A 22,399-nucleotide genomic window follows, 5' to 3' on the forward strand; every position below is an offset into this window, starting at 1 on the left:
CAATTCTCCTGCCTCAGCCTCCTGAGTAGCTGGGATTACAGGCACGCACCACCATGCCCAGCTAATGTTTTGTATTTTTAGTAGAGACGGGGTTTCACCATGTTGACCAGGACGGTCTCGATCTCTTGACCTCGTGATCCACCCGCCTCGGCCTCCCAAAGTGCTGGGATTACAGGCTTGAGCCACCGCGCCCGGCCGCCATGTGAAAATTTTTAAACAATTTTTTTTAAATGCTTTTAATATTTTTAAGTGATTTACACCAATTTAAAACAAATGTTTCCAAACTAAGCTTTAAGCAATTATTTCAAAAGATACTTAGAAAGTTTATGGAGACTTTTATGTGTATGTGTTGGGTCAAAATATTTTAGTAATATGATTTGTACTTTGAAGGGATAATTATTGAGAGGAAGTAGAAGATAAATGTTTTAGAGGTATTATTTTAATGAGTGAATCACAAAAACAGCTGCCTAAATGTTAGATTTATGGGGTTGTTAAGACTCTAATTCTGGTCAAAATCTGATAGGGTCTTAAGAATAAAATTAAAATGTGAAGGTAAAGAGACATTTTAGACTTTAAAGAATTTCTATGACTTCAAATGAAGTGACATTTACCTTTATTTAAGGCGCAATAAGTTAAATGGAGAAATAAACAATCCATATAGCCATCACAAACTTTAGAGGTATCTGTGCTTAATTTTTAATTAAAAAATTTAGTTAGTTGAGATGGCTGGAGAGTACCTAGAGAACAGCATTGTATTTTTAGTTTCCATTGTTTTCCCTATTTTGCTCTAATTTGGGTGAATCTCATAATTACAGTTCTATGAAGCCAAGACTGTCCGTGCAGTATTTACCTTTATCCCCGGAAGTCCAGGAAGCCCAGGAAGCCCTGGTTCACCCTACACAGGAAAATCATACAGCATTATAGAATGATATTCACTCAGTCACAGTATCTGGAGAAAAACATGGCAAATTTGTTCCTAGCTCAATACTTTCTACAAAGATAAATATAAAAACTGTCTACTTTCAGAAAGTTTGGTGAGATTCTACAGTTCAGTCAACTCTTGATTTAGAAATGGGTTGACCACTTCACAGACTTTTCAAGACTTTCTCTCCTCCTTTCAGTTCACTGCACATTGGTATCTCTGTCAGATGGCGAGAAAAAGGAGTAAAAAAAGGAGAAACTCCCAGATTTTATTATTTCTTTATTAAGTGATTTGTTGGGGAGGCTGAATCTATTTGCCCAAATGAGGATAATGTGTGCATTTCAACAATGCATCCTATCCCAGTATTCTCTCACCTTAGATAATCAAGAGTTGGCTGTATGAACAGATGGTCACATCAAAACAATATTCATTAAAAGTCTTTCTCACTTAAAAAGCATAGTAAGCTTTCCTTTTCATTCCTGAATTATGAAAAGATAAATGAATACTTAAGATTAAACCTAACTCCAGTTTGTATTCTGACAATTGTTGAGTCTGAGCAACCCTGCTTAGCAGCTTAGGGCTAATGGTACCATGCAGCTGTTGCTGAATACAGGTTTGAGATTAAGTAGTACATTTTGGGTGAGCATATCGGAGTCAAGCTTAACCTTCTCATTTTCACAGAGTTGTCTACATTATTTTAAGCCCAAAGTATGATAACAAGAGGTTCTATTGCTTAGAAAATCTCCCGAATTCTACTAAAGAAGTATAAAGGAATCTCAGGAGAAAATAAAAGTCTTTTCTGTTGGACAGAACTGACTATTTTTTGTGGAAATAACATTTGAAGGCAAAAGGGTGATACTATTTCATGATGGCCAGTTAGTGGAATGACAATTGTATTAAAAGATACAGAAGCATTAAACGAACAGTGAAGTGACAAAAGAAAGCATTTCCTTTCATCTAAATGCCTTAACAATCCTCATTTCAAGGAATATCCACCAAGTCCAACCAGAAGTTTCATCTTAAGTATTATTACTTTCAAATTATGAAGCACCATAGTTTGTTCTGGTATTATCACAAAGTGATGTCTGATACTGCTTGTTAAGCTGCGTGATTAGATCAAAAAAGGACAATGGATTTCTTGATGGTTTAGGTCAAAGTTACTTCAGGAATGTAAAAGAAAAACGATTCTGTCTACAACTATATAAATGAAAGTTTGCACTGTGAGTAATAAGACTAAAATGAGATTAAGCTAGAGGAGAAAGGCTGATTATCAAGAATATGTTTGTTAATCTGTTCAAAGAATGTCTAAGTAGATTAAACTTCACACAGATAAAACCTTACATATTTGATCTTCTTTTACTTTCTCTTTTACTTTTCAATCAGTGAGTTTAAGAAGATCCAGTAAAAAGAACTTGTATACATTTTTTGCTTAAAATTCTCTTTTATGTTATGGCCCTTGAAAACAGTAAATCTCAATAGAATATACACCTAATAAAAACAAACATACTGATGGCAAATATATGCTTTGTATTGCTTCATAAAAGTCCCCCCACACTCATTTTTGCAGACATCCTATCTGAAACATTTGTGGAAATACATAGGTTGTTACGTTATTGTCCAACAGGTGTTCTCATCACATCTTTCCCTTCCACCAAATGAAAGGATTGGATGACTACTTTAAAAAAAGATATTTATTTAAACATGCACAGATACATAAACACACATCCAGTTTTCTAATCAAGAAAAAGATGTGTAAGACATTACGGGATATTTTATAATGTAGATTGACTACTTAGAGATATTGAGCATTTAACTTTTCTCTACATCATATGTGTACTATGTATATGTGTTAGATAATAAACATATTTTTTAGTGAACAGATACTTTAGAAATCCCTATTTCTTATAGTTTTTATATTTCATAATTGACCTTTCCAAATGTATGTTTATTAGTTGACATGAAGAAAGATTATAATACATGTAATGTTGCCCTTTGTGGAACATCGCTTAACATTTTTAGGAAGACATTTTTTCCCATATAAATTCTCTGTCTTTATACCACAAAAGGTTATCTTCTAACTAGGATAAGTGTGTCCAACCCAAAGCCCATGTGCCACATGCAGCCCAGGATGGCTTTGAATGTGGCCCAACACAAATTTGTAAACTTCCTTAAAACATTATGAGTTTTTTTGTTTTTTGTTTTTAGCTCATCAGCTATTGCTAGTGCTAATGTATTTTATGTTTGGCCATAGACAAGTCTCCTTCTTCCAAAGTGGCCCAGGTAAGACAAAAGATTGGACACTGCTGAACTAGGCGATAGTTTTTCAGTAACTTCTCCATTCTTGCCTATTCCTTGGCTCAGGAGCTTTTCTCAAGAACTCAATTTGGGGATGCACAGCCCAAAATCTGAGATCAGATCTCGGTCAGAATTAGGATTTGGTTCATTATCCCATTCAAAGGGGATATCAAAATAAATCAAAAGTGTGACTTACCTGTGTAAAGTTTAACCTTCAGGTTTACACTTCTGCTTTTTTTTTTTTCTTTCCTTTCACGTTTCACTCCCCATTACAGCAGACCCTCAAAATCAGGACTCTGCCTTCACCTCATGTCCCTGCTAGGTGCCCTATAGTTTTAGAGAGTTCAACTCTGAAGGGCCATTCTGATAGGGGATCAAGTAATTTTACTCCTTTAAAATTAAAATGTTTATTTTGAAAAGATGTGGGTAAGTTATAAAAGAAAGAATTAGGTGATGAAACACAATACCTATTTTATAAATCTACACACTCACTCTACGAGCACATATATACACTCCAACTCACACATCAATCACATACTAAACTCCAGAGGCTATAAAAGAAAGAAAATTCAATGGAGTTATTCCTACATTATGAATATAACTCTAGATATCAAACCCTTATGCTGTAAAAGACCACACAGTGGGAAGTTAATTGATGAGCTTTTTGCTGTGTCACAATATTCTATACTTTTCTGGGAGTGTCTGACACAGGACCCTAAGTGCCAATGAACCCCCAGAATAGTTCTGCAATGGAGAGGAAAATGCTGTGGAAGATCTCTTGAAGTGATTCTGTACTCAGTTCAGTTTATTTCTCTAATCTCTGTCAGCAGCAAGCATGGGCATACTTTACTTTTAAATCAGTGTTGGGCTTAGTATAGCCTATTCCCAATATTAGACAAAGGAAGTCATAATAATGTTGGGAATATGAGATTGTATCAAAGGGTGGAATCTGGCCTAAATATTAATGAAAAAGATGATGCTCATTTTAGGGCACATATTCATTCAGGAAGACTGTAAGCTTTTAAGGATTCTACCCCTTCTCTCAATATAGTTTTAAACTAGTTTTTAATGCAATGCAAAGGAAATCCACTGTTCCCATGTGTAAATCTATAAACTTCCAGAATGAATCTAACCTGGATTTCTAAGTAATCATTATGATAAGGCAATGTTTTATTAAGTAATTGAAAATCTATTTGAATATTCCACTCTGAAAACAGTGAAAATTATACAAGATTATAGCAGATTTGTTTTGGTTTATTTTTTAGAGACACAACAGTCTTGCAGACTTTTTAGCAAATCACGGATTTGCAGAGCAGTAAAAACTTAGCCTTTAAATTTGAAAGACTAAGGGAACTAAAATTAGATTGTCTGACAAGATCAGTTGCTTTTTCAAACCAAAGCAGACCACAGATCTTTATTTAAGAAATTTGGAATTAGTGATATAAAGAATTGATAGGAAATCTTAGAAAATAAATAGTAAAATTCGCAGAGTTCTCCTAGGCTCTTTGAAAGAGTCTCAACTTTACCTCAAACTGGGCCTAATGAGTCATTGCTCAGACTCAGTTTTAAGAGAAAAATCTGTTTTTAAATTAAAGAAATGTTAAAAGAACGTGAAAGACCTTCTCAAAAATTATGTCTATCCTAAGTGTTTAAAACAAAGCAATTATCCTCTCAATGACTTCACGAAGGTGGGAACGTTATTTTCCTATGTCTTAAGGCTCCAAAATACAAGAAGGGATTTATTCTCTTTTCCCTTTCCCGCCAATGGAGTAAATTTATTTTTCTGTTCATACGTTTATCTACAACATCAGCTACTGCTAGACAAAGGCAGAGTCATGATCTTAAGAGGTTTAACCCAATGTGGAATTCACATTTACTGGCCAGCTACATCTGTGGTCTAAAATCTGATTGTATGGGCATTGATATCCAAATGCTCAGACAATAAACTGCTAGCATGTGTTTCCTGTTTCAGACTCAAATGAGAGTATGAATCGAAACATGGTCACTGCATGTCCTCTAAGTTATTGCTAAAGTGACAAACAAATGAAAAAAGCAAAAACTAATGTATCCAGAAAATGGTATGGCTAGTGTCTCTAATTAAAATTTAGTTCATTAACAAATTTAGTGTGCTTAACAATACCATAGCACAAGTAGATGTAAATCACATACAAAATTATTAGCATGGAAGCATTTGCAATGATAGGAAAAGGAATATAGTTCATAAAGAATTGTCCATCACTATTGAGACAGTTTACTGACAGAAATATCAAAGCAACACAGCCAGTTATAGAAAGAGTTTTTCTATTAAAAAATTATTTTAAAAAGATAGAAACATGCATATTACCATGAAGCATGCAAAGATAAATTGTTGGCATTCCAATCACCTGATCTTTGTTAGTTTCAAACAGCTAAGTGTGTGTAGACTTTATTTCACAAAGCATCCTTTTACATGTATAAAGTTTGTTTGTACATTGTGCTATGGTCATCATCAAGACTTTTTAAAATGCAAAATAACCAATAACACTCTGTAATGCAAAACATGAAAACCACATCATTTTGCAATAATTGTTTTCATATTACACAGTGGATGGTAGATATAAAATGGTGAATATGAGACAGTAAAATCACACTAGAGATAGAGATATTACCTTTTGCCCTGGACGACCAGATTCTCCAGGTTCTCCCTGATCAAAGAAAAATCAAAGATGAAAAGGGAAGTCTTATAAGAATTTTCTAAAACCCTGAGGCCTCTGACCACCATCACAGGGATGGGCTAGCCCCCTTCTTCACCACATGTCTTTTATTTCCTTTATCCTGTGACTCTACATCTCACAAGACATAGGGATTTTTTTGTTTTTGTTTTTGCTGTAAATATACCTATAGATCACATATAAATCCACATTTCCATAAAAACCAATCAGGAAGGGAAGAGAGTGCAAGACTTCTTATTTAAACCTTCATCAAGTTTCCCACAGATACTCCCTGTTGTTTTTGGAAGCCCAGTTATTGCAGGAGAATACAAACAAAGTTATAATCATCAAAGTTGCTAAAAAAGGGAGAGAAAGTAGAGGCCTATAAAAATCAGTACTGTAACTCCTAGAATACAAATACTTGCAAGGTTATAGTTACCTTAATTCCTGCAGCAGATGATCCAGGGTCGCCCTAAAATGAAACCCAGGAAAGATTATGCCACAAGTTATGGGAAGAGGAAACATCACAAGCACCCAGAGAGCCATTACCAACACGGGTACTCAAAGGGACCTCATGACTAATGGACCTAACTATGCTCCATAAGACTTCGTACCAATATCTCAGCTGTTAAGATGTCAACAATTTACAGGATAAACAATGCATTTCCTAGAAACAAGGGTTTACTTTGATTACAGATACATAAGGACTACATTCCCTGAAATAAACATAAATATGAATTTCTTCTTTCGATACAGTGCTAAAAATACATTGTGAAGCAATAAATTATAATTTAGGGATATGGAACTTTTGACTTTCTCTATTCCTGGAATGTATTAATGCCATTAGCTATCATTTACTGGGAGTTCCCTGACCCTTTTGCTATTCAGTGAGTCAAGGTTCAACAGATGAAGTCAGAGGTTAATGATGTCGAGTTAGAAAAAGCCACGCAAAAGATCAGTTTGTTTTCCTCGTGAAGCACCGTCACAGTTACAACAGGCACGTTTTTTCCAGCTTTACACTTATTTCATTGTAACTCAGTCACCAGGAAGTTACAGGATGATGGATGACTTGTGGGTGAGGGGGACACATGTGAGCTCTGAGAGAAAGTCTTGAGTCAGAATCTGTTATTTTAAAAGCACTGTATTCCAGCCAGATTTCATAGAGGGTGACTACTTCTCTAAAGGAAATGTGTTATAAATAAGCAGATAGGAACTAATGGAGAAAAGAAAAAGGTGGGTAGCTGGGAATGTTGCTTATTTCTGAAATGAGGCCAGCAAAGGGCCTAGAATTTCAAGTTCCTTCTAGCCCTGTCTGTCTCATGAATATGCTAGAAGGAAAAAGAAAGGCCATTTGAGACTGTCAAGAAAATAAAAACAGCCATAGGAGGGAGGCACATATTGGGATTTCCTCAGCTGTCTCATCTGTACAAATGCTCAAGGAGCTCCGGGGGCCCATTTCCTTGTTCTAGATTCCAGAAGCTGCTCATCAATCTCTTTTAGAGACAGACATAAGGACTCAGGCCTCTGTACACGGGCCACTTGCCCCGCTCCCTCAATTTCTCTCTCCTCTGCCCAGGGCTGGCACTTTCTCCCTTCACTTCTTGCCTAAGCAGCTTTGCCTCAAAGAGCCCTTCACCAACCAGCCTAGACATATCAGACACGTGCCCCTCATGCACACATCTTAACCCTGTAGCATCATGCTCTGTTCATGTCCACCGCAGTTCGCTTTGTAATTGCCTATTTATGTTTCCTGCCTATTCATTGCATGTCTCTTCATTATACAGTCAGCTTCATGTGAGCAGATTCCGGATCTATTTTTATTCAGTTCCCTGGCCCATAGTACATGCTCAATACACGTATGGTGAATGAATGATCAAATCTCAAAGAGTTTTTAAACAGGTCAATTGTAAAGGATCAAAATGTAAAATTCTTTAGGAAAGGAAAAAGAAGCTTAGAAAAAAAGAAAGAAATAGCAAATTAGCTTGTTAAAGAAACAGTTACATGAGTTTCTTTACATCTATAATTGCTATTTCTCCTCTTGAAAATTAAAATGTAATTAAACATAAAGAGGACCCTAATGCTGTCTTAACTGTGGAATAAGACTGACTTATCTTGCCAATCATTAATATCTCATTGAGTTCCAAATGGGAAGCAGCATAAATGTGGCCAGTAAGAACACTTATTTCTATTTCTACTAAATTAAGTCTGAAAGTCATCAGTACCAATGAATCAGGTTTACAATATTTTATACAATAACATCTTTGAATTCATAAAAACGATTTTGACTTTGCAAAGTTCCTACTTTATCTCATTTAAACCTCATTAAATTCTCATGAAATAAAGGGGCAGACATTACTATTTCCACTTAATAAACAAGGATATAAAAGCAGCTAGAGGTTAAATGAATTTGGGGCTTCCTAAGTTCTACTGTCATGTTATTTTTTCTTTCTCCTTTTTTAAATAGAAAAGAATTGTTGGCTTATTTCATTTCAACAACAGGGCATAAAGGTTGTAGTAAACTTGTAAATACAAGGAAGTTGCTTCTATTAATTGTAGTTTAATTCAATATCTTAATGGAAAGCATTCAGATAATCTCTAATGTGAGTAAAGACTAGATTTCGTTCTCATAAAAAGTGAATGGAAAGAAAAAGACAGTTTCTTGAAAGGCCAACATATTTGTGGAAATCTGAGACATTTCATTTGATGGACAACTAAGAGTGATTTTATTTTTCTTTTTTAAAGACTTAGAACTGTGAAATCTCAAGGAATTTTTATAACTTTTCAGTGGTAACATGACTTCTGGAAGACAATCATAAGTTAAACATTTTAAAGGATAATGCTACAAGTAGTGGAAATAAAACAGTGTGTGTTTATAATCCCCCTTCCCCCAAAAGTGAAAATGAATACTGGATTAAAGGAGGGGGAAAAATCCCCAGCTATGTCTTAAGTATACTCAACTTTAGCAGTCATTTGGCTTGGAAATAAAAACTTCTACAGGGCAAGTTAAGTTATAGATGAGGAAATACTATGAGAAGATACTTGAGATAAATGAATTTGACTTTACTATTTTTCATTCATGCAAAGTTTCCACTTTTGTTTGTGATTATTTTCAAAACAACACTCAGTAGATAATTATATGTATGTGTTAATAAGGCACATGTGGATATATAAAGTGAGTGTAGGGACTTATTTTTATCATTCATTAATTCATTCAACAAATATTTATTGACCACTAATTATGTGCCAGACATACTATTAATAGATGCTGAGAGCTGGGAGATAACAATGAACAATGCAATTACAATCACAGTCCTTATCCTGCATTAAAATGATTATTTTCCAATATATATAGTGCAAAAATATTATTGATGGAAAGCATGAAAGATCATAAATTTCCATCAATAATTTATTATTGATGGAAGGCATGAAAGATAATTTTTCTTTCTTTCCTTTTTTTTTTTGAAATCTGGTGTAGGTAGAGATTGTCATGTTTGGAAAATTCTGGGTCACTATGCATGCACAGAAGACATGACAAGCGAATGCATGACTATCAAAGGAATTATAAAGAGTGTGGTGGAAGCATATAACAGGTGACCTACCCAGTCTAGAGGCGACTGAAGGCTCTTCTAAGGAAATGACTTATAAATTAAGTTTACAGCGGACTGCGGAATGAGTAAGATTAGAAAGTGGAAAAGTGGCGATGAAGAGTCAGTGGAAGGAGGACAGACAGCAACAGTGTTCTAAATTACGGGAATGACATGTGCTAATTAGAGAAGGCTCAGCACTGATTGGGGTGGGAGTGCCCACTGAGATAGCCTGTCATGTGTGATTTTATAAAAAGAAGACAGTTTGGTTGGCTCCAAATACGATGTGCCTTCTGAAAAGGTTCAGAGGAGGCAAGTCAGAGATGCATTTTCATACTTCATGTTTCATGCATTCGTCTTTGCTATGTAGATGTAAAGTATGAAGATGAAGATAGTGTGAATATACACAGGAATGGAAATGGGGAAGAGGGGAGAAAAAAACAAAAACAAAAACAGATCATGCTAAGAAAGTGAAAGCAGAGTTTTTGAATCAACAGGCAGAATTGTGAAGAGTAGAGTGATGTGGCCAAACCATTTAGTATGCCACACGAATACCCCATTTCACACAGGTGAAAACAGATAAGAAATCAATTTCTACATTTGTTGGTGGGATTAACACTCCAAAGAGTGGAGCATACCCTTCGATAGTAACTCTACACATGACTGAGTTCTGTCTTCGGCAGGTTTACGCTCTTAAAACCTGGGGTGTACCATGGTGGTTGGCCAGAATGTGCTGAAGCTGCTGGCCAGAGAAAACCCAGCCTAGTGGTTTTTATAGTTCCACAGTATTTCCAGATGACCAGTCTGGAAAGGTTTAGATTACTTTACCATCCAAAGGCGCTGAGGTGAATCAAAAGGAAAAAAAATCCTATAAAGTCAATCAATGACGTAATTTACTACATCAATGGCAGTAAAAGAAGCATTTTTAAAAAACATTTTACATCTCAAATGCGGTAAATGATGAATGAGTTTCACATACTGAACACAAAAGCCATGAGAAGAGTGTTTCCAACATGCTGGAAACAAATTATATGACAGAAGCAGGAAATGTTTAAAAAACACATCAAAAATTATATTCCAATTACAGCATTTTTGGGATAAATGCTACAGGTCGGATTACATATTATACACATCACAGATTCCTATTTACAATCCCCTGTTTAGACACATTAAAGGTTTATAGAAATGATTTCCGTTTTAACTGAAGCATTTCTTATACTTAATTTCAGCTGACTAATAAAATTTTTTGATAAAAAAAGAAAAACAATCTAGTTGATTTCAGTTTCCATGTGGGAAGAAAAGCTAATATTTATTGAGAGTTTATTATGTGTGAGTCGTATGGTAAATGATTTGCATTAATATATAAAATAAGAACAGTATTCCTTTGAGATGACCTTGCTCTTTTCAAAGAAAAAAAGCTCTTTTACCATTGTAAAATTAAATTTCAAAATATTTAACTTTACAAGGTGATTAAAGAAACAATTATTGGCCTACATTCCAAAAATGAAGCTTTAAAAAGACATATTTTAATCATAAAATTCTCTACACAAAGCCACATAGGCATAGTTCAGACATAGTATAAATTTTTTTTCACTTGAAAAAAATTGCCCTCTGTGTAGAATATTTCCTTTCTTTTAAGTGGAAAGAAAGGAAATATTCTACACAGAGGGCAAATAGTTGGTTAACTATGGCCAAATTCAGTTGGCCACCTGCAAGACCCAAGAGCCAAAAATGGTTTTAAAAAATCAAAATAACAATAATATTTCATGACACATGAAAATTACATGAAATTAAAATTTCAGTGTCCAGAAATAAAGTTTTATTGGAACACAGCCTACTTACTTGTTTATGTATTGTCTGTGGTTGCTTTCACGCCGTAACAACAGAGTTGCATAGCTGTGACAGAGACCACATGGCCCACACAATCTAAAATATTTATGTTCTGGCATTTTACTGACTTCTGCTTTTAAGCAAAAGCAAGCAAGTTAGATATAACACCCAGGTTTATATTCTTAGGGTTTCAAATTTGGACTTTGAGAGTAATCAGGGTATATCATTGGCCTCATTTGTATTAAACAGATTCATGCCATAGTTGATTGAAGAATGACACTTAAATTTGGCAGATAAATAAAATGGGACTACAGCAGTGAAACTCAACTGTGGGTGGCTTTGTCCCCCCAGGTAACATTTGACAATGTCTGAAGACATATTTGATTGTCACAACTCGAAGGTGCTATAGGCGTCTCGTGGGTAGAGGCCGAAAATGATGCTAAACATCTGACAGTCCCATAACAGAGAATTATCTGGCCCCAAATGTCAATAGTGCTGAGGTTGACAAACACAGATCTATAAGAAACTGAGAGTTCACTCTAATTTCTAGACTCCCTGAATATAAATACAAGCGCTACTTGGTGACATCCATTCATTCCTATCACACGTGCCATATTTATATTAATATTTATGGGAAGAAGAAAGATAGATTTCTTTTTATTTTGTGGCTATGTTCTTTTATGACCAACCATTATCCATCTGTACTTTAATCATTTTCAAAGTGGAATGGTCTTAGTCTCAAGCGTAAGACTAAATAATTCTTCATCACTAAATTACTCAGCTTGATTTAAATTAAAACCCATCTGACTTTATTCTATTTTAAATTTCTTAAAAGATCTACTTAATCCTTAACCCATAGCACAAGTGAAGTAAAACATCCTTCCTCTGTCAGAGGTATCTATCAAGCATGAATCCAAGCAAAAGCTATGATAGACTGAGGAAAAGTAAGAAGAGAGGAGGCAGAAGATGAGACACAAGACTACTGCAGTATAAAAGCTAGTAATGGTTTAAAAGACCCTCTGCCCCAGGATAGAATACAAAGCCTGACAAAATATCCAGATTCAGTGGAATTTGAATTTAGGTAAATTTTCAAGACTATATTAGAGTGTGTAATCAAGTGACATTAACTTATAATCAAACTTTTCCTGTTCTTTTTAAAATTATTATTTCAATAGTAATTTGGAGAACAGGTGGTATTTGGTTACATGGCTAAATTCTCTAGTGGTGATTTCTGAGATTTTGGTGCACCCATCACCCAAGCAGTGCACACTGGACTCAATGTGTAGTCTTTTATCCTCACCCCCTCCCACCCTTTCCCCAAGTTTCCAAAGTCCATTATATTATTCTTATGGCTCTAATCAAACTTTCAAATCTCATTCCAATCCTTTGACATGTTCTCTCCTAAAACTGGTACAAACTGATTCACTTTAGGACCTCTATTTTCATATCCCTGCATATGAAGGGAGTGTCCCATGTATACTTCAATAAGTGTTTTCATTCCTTGAAAGCCACACTACTAAAAACTTAGCTACACATTTTCTAGAATTTTTGATATATCATTTTACTTCCAAAATATTTTTATTTATGGATAGGAGCTTGTGGAATAACCATCTTTTATAAATCAAATATTTAAATGTTTTCTAATCTTGGAGAATGATCTCTGGCCTTTTCATGTTAAGCAATTCTCACTCATTTTCATAAACTTGAAATAATACTTATTGTTCAAGAAATGAAATGAAAAAGAAAGAAAAAGAAAGAAAAAAATACTTATTGCTCAAATATGTACCCTTTCATAGCTTACAAAACTGTACCTTTTCGCCTGTGTCACCTTTGGGGCCATTCTCTCCAGCGTCTCCCTGAGGAGGGGAGAAAGTGACACATGTAAAATACATTGGTGACATTAAGCAAAGAGTATTTTTCATTATTTTAAGCTTTCCTTAATATACTTATACTTGACCAGTTGTCTGATATTAATAAAAGAAATTTTATTTCAATGAACATGGCTGAACAGTTTTAAACTATTCCACAGTATTAACTGAAAATAATTACTTATCTGTCTTCCAATATCTTATTGGGGCACTTAAAACCTCTTTAATTCTATCTCTGCTCAAAGCTCCACTCAAACAAAGGCTTTCTCCTGACAGTTCCCTGACTACGGTAAAGCCATGGGCCTTAACACTCTGTGTCCTTGGTCGCACCATTCCTGTTGCCTGGATCCCTGTCCTCTCTTTCCCTTTCCATCTGTGTAAATCCTGCCCTGTCTTCAAGCATATCTCAAATCTCCAGGGCCTCAAAGTACATGACAGGCCCTCAAAACCTGTAGACTGAGTATTTATCTGGGCCTACATGGTTTGCATGTATGGAATGAATGTTTTATGCTTTACTAGAAAAATGTTTAAAAATTATAGTTGATGCTTTTTTGTTGTTATTTTTGAGACTTCCTATGCTATTCCCCCACTGACATCTCCTTTCTACCCACAAATCAATGCTTTATGGAAATAAAGCATTTGTTTATTATCCAGGCTTTCTTCCTTAAATTCTGAATTCAATTTAGTTTTAAAATATGTTATGTGGAAATGTTACGGACTTTGAGCCAAGGACACAGTCCAGTTCCAGCACCTACTGGGCAAATGAAATTCTCTTTGCATCAAGTTTGTCCTGTGTAATATAAGGGCAAGGATAATTTACACAGTTATAAGAAATGAGTTCTACACTGTGTGGAAAGCAAATAGGACAGTATCTGGTACATCATAAGCCATTAATGATAACAATGCATTACTATTCACATATTCCATAGGCTGGAATGCAGTCACTTTCCTATTACTCAAAAAGTTTCTCAAAATAGGACAGAAACTATTGATAATAACTTTCTTGGGAGAGGGGAGAAAGAAAGTCGGGGAGGGTAACTTTCACTTTTTTTCTCTGTATTTTGTTTTATTCTTTCAAATAAGCATGAAGTTAGTTTGCTTGGGCATATGGTGACAAATACATCACAGCAGGCCACAAGAGCCTGGGACACTTTCTCTGATGAACGCCTGGTATGGTGCTGCTATTGTTCCTTTTCCCTCCTAATTTCTATACAAAAGAGGCATCCAGTGACTAATTAATTTCAAGTTAATTACCATGAACTGATTGGATACTAAATAAATGTCCTAGTAATGTGCTAAGAGGGACCTTTGAAAGGTAGTTGATTTGCAGGCTTTTTATAAAATTGCTCAAAAATCCCTTTATTAAAGAACAAAACAAACAAACAACCCTTCTTAGCAGGGAAACTGGTTCAGAATGGTTGCAAAGTAAAGGGTTTAACTGAGCTGCCGCCTCAGGGAACTGCCGTTTCCACCCACATATTTTGCTCTCCTTTTTTTTTTGTTTTCTTTATAATGCTGAAAAATACAGTCATAATCAAAAATTTTCCTTGATCTTTAGATAAACTTCTTTTGAGATTAGAGGTTATAATTCTGATTTGTCAGAAAGATCATATCACTTATGAAGAGCATGATGTAGTATTTTGGTAGTTTCCTACTTAGCATATTTTTCAAACACTATTAAAATAAGTAGCATGAGAACCAGGAAAGTAAGTATCATAATCTGCAATGAGAGCCTAAAAATAATCAGGACACGCCCAAGTGAGAAAAACAGTCTAAGAATAATTTAACACTCTGCTTTTCCTGTTTCTCTTTTTGGTTTTTATGGGAATTCTTTGTGGGCAACCTTCAGATAATTGCTGCAGGTAAACATCTGTATCCTCTTAACCTAGTGACATTAGAAGCAGTAGAGAGAGATGCGGGTACTTGGAAAAGAATTAGAATTGCTTAGCAAGTAGGGCAGGCCAGATTTTGCACGCCACAGGAATGTTTAAGCCCATTTAAAAACCAGACATAAAATGTTTAAATTGTTCCATTTCTCTTCATTTTTAAATATTTGTTCTGAAAGTATATCAGCACCTTTCTCTTTATGTTTTAAAACTTTACCCAGATTTTTGTCTATACATAAGAATCACACAATTTCTTCCTTCCACTAATTAACAGTTTAAAAAAAACACAGAGGTCACTATATATCTATATCTATAACTATATCTATATATCTATCTATGTATATCTATCTACCTACCCACCTATCTATTAATCTACTCACCCATCCATCCATCCATCCGCACATCCATTCATGCATACACTTTAGTTTGAGTACTTCTTTGTTGTGCTAGTGGTGGGGAGTAGGAGGAGAGAAATACAGGCAAAATCATTCTTACCTTTTCACCTTGTTCTCCAGGTTCTCCCTGAGCAAAAGGACAGAGATGTAGTGACATCAAAGCATAAAACATCTAATTTTATTATTAAAGAAAACAGATATTGAACTTACTAGGTAAATTATGCATGACATTTTCTATTTTGGCTACATTCAGTTGCTAATGAAAACAAATGATAAAATAAGTTTCCTGGAGAATTTGAGTATGAATATCAATTACCAAATGTAGTCTTAATTTTTTGCTTTTATAGCATATAGCACTAAAGAAATGTATTTTAAGATTATCATCCAGAAACTGGCTTTTGGGGCACTAAGGAGAATAATGGTGTGGCAATTCAATATCTTGAGAGGCTTCTTAGCCTACAATTTTTCGTTCTGTTAAAACTCAGAATTAATAAGGTGGACAAGCATGTTTTTATAAAAATCCATTTATTCAAAGCATCGCCTGGTTTATAGATTTCAAGGGTCTAGGGTGCCAGGGTAGTTACCCAATCTGTCTTGCCCTAACATGATCATAAGCAGTCCTAATCTTGAACCTCTTTACAATGTCATGAACTCTCTTTAGCTTCTGGTAACCAGCATGTTCCAGATCAGTTATATTTCAGGAAGCACCTTGAGGAAAGACACCAGAATGGGGCAGAACTGAAGTGAGTTTTGGAATGATGTCCTTACTCAAAATGACCTGGATAGCATGAGGACTAAAATGCCAAATGGTGCCCTGAAGAGAATCTCATTTTCACTTTGCCCAGGAAAGGACAGAGGTTGGAGCAGGCGAGTAGGAGAATCATATACATTATGATAATAATTTCCTATGAAAATCTTGAGTAAATGTTGCCATGAGATCAGACTGGTTTGAAAAAAAAATGAAATAAGGTGATTATTGTATTTTTAAAAATGTATAACCCACTGCAGAAGTTAGTTTGGAAGCAAGACTCTTTTCTCTGGAACTCAACCTGACCCTTTGGCTTTCTGTATTTCTGGTCACCTTCACTGCTCAACACCCATCCTGATGGTCGCTAGGCAACACAAGAATAGCACTGTGAACATGCATTAAGCATTAACTCCTATTGTTTGGCTTTTTAGCATGGAGAAAGAGAGAGAAGACAGGAAAACAGCAATAGTCCCAGAAGGAATATTTTCTTTCCTCTCCTGCAAGACAAAGGATAGTTCTATAAATTTAAGGTCTGTCCTAGGCGCCTGTCAATAGCAAATGATCTGTAAAATCAGCTGACAGGCATCTGTGGGTACGAATACACACCAGCACAGCTGATGGGATTAGACATTAGTTTTGTACTTCAAGGGATGTTCACTCATCAAAGGATCTGGGATTTGGCTGCCTGCTTGGTTCAAACTAAATTGTCATCGATCTTTTTATATTTAACTGATTCAATTTTTTTTAAGAAACAAAACTTGGAATAAAAAAATCTTCGTTACATTTTTTCCCTATTTAGTAATTCAGACTACATCCATTTTTAAATTTTAAACATCTTTATTCTGCCTTCATGTGATTAACTGGTTATGTTGTGTAAGAGTTGGAGGTGGCCAAATCTTGGGGAAAAGCCAGAGTGAATGTCATCTTTAGTAAGGCATGTAAATAAAATTTTAGGTAATATGGACATGACCTATGTTTTTATATATCCATTAAGTGGTAAAATGACAACAGTCATATTTGAAGCACAGGCCTACTCATGTTAAGTATCTTAGAATAAAGATGTTAGGCAATTACATCCCATTTATTTTTCTGCATTTTAATGCTAATGAGAATCACAAATATAATTAATTCATTAGTAACAAAGTTCTATACTGTAGCATATTAATTATACTATTCACAAAATACCCATTTAAATACAACTGGTGAGACTGTTAAAAAATATTGTATTAAATAATAGCTTACGATTTCCCGACAATTCATGTGTCAAATGATTCTGCTTGGCTTTACTTGTACTAACCTTTGGTCCTGGTATTCCACCCTGTCCTACTGCTCCAGGCAACCCGGGCTCACCCTCAAAATAGAAAAACAGACATAACTAAGTAAAATAGACAAAATCAATACATTATGTGGATCATTAGAGGAGACAGTCATCTAATAATTCTCTAGAAATAGATAAAGAATGAGTGATTATTAGTTTAAATTCAAGCTAGCTTCCGCGGTCCAAAATGCTGCATGTAATGGAGCAAGGATACAACGGGGTTAATTTCCTTTGTTCAGTTTTCTCATCATTAAGAAAACTGAGGCAACTTACCAGTGGATATTAGTATCTAGCATGTTGCTGGGTACATTGTGAGCCTCAAATAAATATTTTTTGAATGAGTAAAAGACACCTGAAAAATATAAGACTGTCTTGGCCAAAACCTTTTTTTTTTCTTTTTTGAGATGGAGTCTCGCACTGTCACCCAGGCTGTAGTGCAATGGCATCCCCTCGGCTTACTGCCATCTCTGCCTCCTGGGTTCAAGCATTTCTCCTGCTTCAGCCTCCCGAGAAGCTGGGATTACAGGCATGTGCCACCATGCCCAGCTAATTTTTGTGTGTGTGTGTATTTTTAGTAGAGATGGGGTTTCACCATGTTGGCCAGGATGGTCTTGATCTCCTGACCTCGTGGTCTGCCCCCCTCGGCCTCCCAAAGTGCTGGGATTACAGGCATAAGCCACCACACCTGGCCACGGCAAAAAACTTTTAAGTGATTCATCAGCTCAGAAAAAGAAAGAATAAATCATTCTGTTTTCACATTAGACCTAAATGAACATTTACAAACCTAAATATTGGAAAACATACACATCTTTGAACACCTGCTTAGTTCATTTAGACACATTTGACACAAAATAAACACTAAAAATAGCTTTGGTTTTTCTTTCCAATTTCATTATAAAAATAATTAGAATAAAACATTCAGACTTATGGATCTCATTATCATATTGAATGATAGGCTTTTGGGCAAAAGATCATGGCTATTAGGCCAGAAAAATTTTCTATTTCAAAAGGATGATGATGTATACCAGTCTTTCAAGACTCTGAACCAGCAATTGTTTTCCAAAGAGAGAAATCTCCCTGAACTGCCCAGAAACAAAGAAAAGATACTTTGGCCCTGTATGCTTCCATGTGGCTCAAACTTACAGCAATTAGAATTCTGTTACCATTTTAAAACATTCTGAAAGTCCTTCACTGTGTGCCTCAATTATTGGACAAATTTCTTCTTTCCATTGAGGCTAGTAAAGTTGCTCCTTAGTTGATTTTTAAAAAGTAGACTTTACTGTTAAAGCAGTTTTAGGTTCACTGCAAACTTAATTGATTTTTGAGAATGTTTCCTAAGTCACCTGGAGGGCAGGAATTCTGTCACTTTTGTATTTGTGTTCTTAGCTTCAAAAACATGTATATTAATAAAAATAGTAACATTTCTTAAGTGCCAGGATCTTTAAATTCATTGACTCAATTCTCACAAATTTCTTTGAGGTAAGTACTATTTTTATCTCTATTTTACAGGTAAAGAAATTAAGGCATAGAGCAGTTAAGTAATTTGTCCAGATTTACATAACCATAGTCAGGACTTGAACCTTCATGATCTGGCTTAAGAAGTTATGCTCTTAACACCATGTTACATTGATAAGTGAATGAATGTATCTAGGAATTTGGAGAGAGTAGATGACAAATATTTCAGTCCTATTATTTTGTTTATAATCCCACTTATAAATGACTGTCAGAATGTATAGAAATCTGAATTAAATATAACCCACATAGAGATGATTTTTTAATATCTACCATATAAATTTGGCAATGTGAAGCTTGTGGTGCCTTTCTAAAATAGCAAAAAGTATTTTACTATTACAGTAGTTATTAAAATTGCTAAAGTCTTAACCTCTTGGAAAGAAAATCTGCTTCCTATATAAAGTCACATTGTAACTGTAACTCTTGCACTTTCCTTGGTAAAATGGGAAAAAAAAATGTTGACTTAGAATAATGATGGTCATTATGTGAAAATTTTGATATGCCATTTGTACATAACAAAGGATAAGAACTTGGAAACAGAATACACCCTGAAAGAGGACTAGCATTTACTGTACAACCAGAAAAAGAGCTCTGGAGTCTGCTTGCTTCAAATAATCCACAACAGGAAGCACTAATATCATAACTCATGGTTTAATGCAAATAAGAGATGCCGCCAGGAAACAATGCAAACTTTGTTTAGACTTTCAAAGAATAACCATGGTAGCCAGAGTTATTTTTTTAAAACATGGTTAAGCCCCTGGAACCGGACAAAATTCATGCTGAGATTTCAAAGCAAGGAAGAGAAATGTTGCTTAGGTATCTGCATAACATTCTCCTTAATATATGAACATTGAGGGACTAAAGCTTAATCTCTTTTTTCTTTGATAATATATATTGTTAATCTTTAACATAAAAGGCCACGAAAAATTTTACCTGTAATTCCATCACTCTATAATAATTGTTTTCATTTTGTCCTGTCTCCTTCTGGTCTTTGTTATTTACGCTTACATATTTTCAGGCAATCGTAAGCATATTGCATAGCGTGATGTTCTGATTTTTAAAATCTTTATATCACTCATTTGTTTTCACACAGTATTTATGAATACTGCCTTGTGAATAGTTTAACCATCTATCAAAGTCAGGTGTGATCATTTGTTTAATCAGTCCCACATTGTTGAATACTCGAGTTCTTCCAATTTTTACTATTAAAGATAAACTAAAATAAACACCTCTGTAAATATATTCATATTTTTCTGTCAAATAATTTAATTTGATAAATTATCTGAATTTATTAGTCAATGGAAACATTTTATGGCACTAACAGCATATTTCTAAATTGCTTTCTAAAAGGGCTCTGAGTTTTATTTGCTTTTATAGGCAATTTAAAAAAATTTATAGGCATTGCTTTTATAGGCATCCACTCTGTGTTACTTTTTCACAACTTTTTACAACAATTGTTTTTCACAACAGCTTGGATATCACAATTTTAATTATTTTTGTGGCTATTTTAATAAGCACAAATGAGAGCTAACTATTGTTCAGTTTTAAATTTTCCACATGTAAGATTAATTTCTCATCTGTTCATAATTTAAATAGGTATTCATAAATGTTACAGCTGAAAAATGAATAAAGCTAGAGGAAAAAATGGTTGATAGCATTTTACTTCCATAATAGTTATATCAAGGAACACATACTCCAAGTTAGATTAAGGGATTACAGAGCATTCTGTTATTGTCCACACTTAGTTTCCCAGGTTCTGTGAAAAGAATAAAAAAGATGAACCACTGTACAAGTCTGAGTGCCAAAGCCAAGCTATAGGAATCTGTAGGTGCCGATTATTCAGCTAACAGTGAAAATTTAATGTATGTTCTACTCTGGACTGAATGTTTCCTGAGGCATGAAGATGAAATAGACATGACAGGTGCCTGTGAGCAAAGAGCTTATTTTTGGGTGGGGGAAATACATACATATATACATTAGGCGGCATCTAATTGAGTTCATGAAACATTTTTGGGGGCAAAGTTTTCTTGCACTTCATGAAGTCAGAAACATAATAAATAGAAATCAAAGAGAAATCTTACTGAGGAATAAAGCATACATCTTATAGTATTAATATATTTCAATATATCAGGACAAAAATTATTATCATGAGTCCTCTAAATAATGTTATAATGATATAAAACTATTACATAATAGTGAACATGTATATATACAGAAAAATATATCAGAAAGGTGCAAATGAAAAAAAGCAGGAAGCAGGTTATGTGTGAGTATGTGGGTGGGGGAAGCTGGTCTCATGTTTGTTGCATAATCTATCCATCTATTTCTGAACACATTTTATACTTAAAACACTGAGGACATTCCACAGATAAAGTAATAAAGAAAAATGGCAGCTAACATCTTAACCACAGGTAGATTAATGGGGTTTTGTCTACTATACTTTAAATTTTAAGGCTATTCCCAGTATGACCATTCCCAAATGGCCATTTCCATTTTAAGCTGAAAACAAGTTGGACTAACTTTTAAGAAAGATGGCTTGCTGCTTTCATTTTTTTTTAAAACCCATTCAAGGGCAACTTGAATGAATAGTTAAGGATAAAAAGAAGTGTAGTTTTCTTACAAATACCGAGTGCTCAAGGAAAGTAGGTCATCTAGCAGTAATATTGCTCATCATCATTTCAATCACAATAGTCTTCCTTTCTGGAAATTGGAATGAATGCAGTGGACCTATGCGTTATAACTGGAAAATGAGCGGAGTTTAAAACTGTGTTGTCCAATTGGTACCACTAGCCACTGGCAGCTATGGAGCAGTGGAAATGTCGCTAGTCCTAATCGAGATGGATGTAAATGCAGAATACAATTTTAAAGATTTAGTAGGGAAAAAATGTAAAATATCTCACTAAGAATGTGAATATTATTAATCTTGAAATATTAATTCATATCATGTTCAAATGATATTTTGAATACTGAGTTTTAAAACTATATTATTAATACGACTTGTTTTTTACCTTTTTTCATTGTGTCTAACAGAAAATTTAAAATTACATATGCAGCTTGTGTTTGAGACTTGCATTATATTTCTATTTCTACTGAGCATTGGTTTAAACTATAAAAGTATTTAATTATTAGAAGACATGATGAACGAAAAGCCTTTAAAAGCAAGGAAGGAGTACCATCAAAGCAAGTCAACATACAGCAAGACTTCAGAATGGAGATGTCACTCCATTGCATATGGAGTTAAAATGCACCAGAGAACTCTGCCAAGTTAGAACAGCATGTAGGGGTGGACAGAGCAGAAGCAAGCTCTGGGTCAGGCCAGAGCAGGTTTTGCTGGGTCCAGGAGATCAAGGT

General features: G+C 34.7%; 1 protein-coding gene and 1 long non-coding RNA gene across 15 annotated transcripts in view; one reads left to right on the forward strand and one right to left on the reverse strand.

Annotated features, from left to right (window-relative positions):
• Positions 1-2,740, forward strand: part of LOC108289792 — a 6,898-nt gene extending 4,158 nt beyond the window's left edge. The window contains exon 3 of the long non-coding RNA XR_005197058.1: positions 1,604-2,740. This is a non-coding gene — a long non-coding RNA (uncharacterized LOC108289792). The remainder of the gene's footprint in view (positions 1-1,603) is intronic.
• COL25A1 (collagen type XXV alpha 1 chain) overlaps positions 1-22,399 on the reverse strand; it is a 523,210-nt gene that overhangs the window by 81,369 nt on the left and 419,442 nt on the right. For 13 of the 14 annotated variants that reach the window (XM_037731778.1, XM_017509228.2, XM_037731761.1 and 10 more), the window contains exons 12-17: positions 17,516-17,569; positions 15,571-15,597; positions 13,133-13,177; positions 6,347-6,379; positions 5,866-5,901; positions 851-895 (exon numbers count right to left, since the gene is read on the reverse strand). In XM_037731778.1, coding sequence (XP_037587706.1) covers positions 851-895; positions 5,866-5,901; positions 6,347-6,379; positions 13,133-13,177; positions 15,571-15,597; positions 17,516-17,569 — 240 coding nt within the window. The remainder of the gene's footprint in view (positions 1-850; positions 896-5,865; positions 5,902-6,346; positions 6,380-13,132; positions 13,178-15,570; positions 15,598-17,515; positions 17,570-22,399) is intronic. The other variant, XM_037731776.1, reaches the window with a different exon arrangement.

The sequence above is a fragment of the Cebus imitator genome, unplaced genomic scaffold (genome assembly GCF_001604975.1).
Source record: "Cebus imitator isolate Cc_AM_T3 unplaced genomic scaffold, Cebus_imitator-1.0 Scaffold17, whole genome shotgun sequence".
Classification (NCBI taxonomy): Eukaryota; Metazoa; Chordata; class Mammalia; order Primates; family Cebidae; genus Cebus; species Cebus imitator.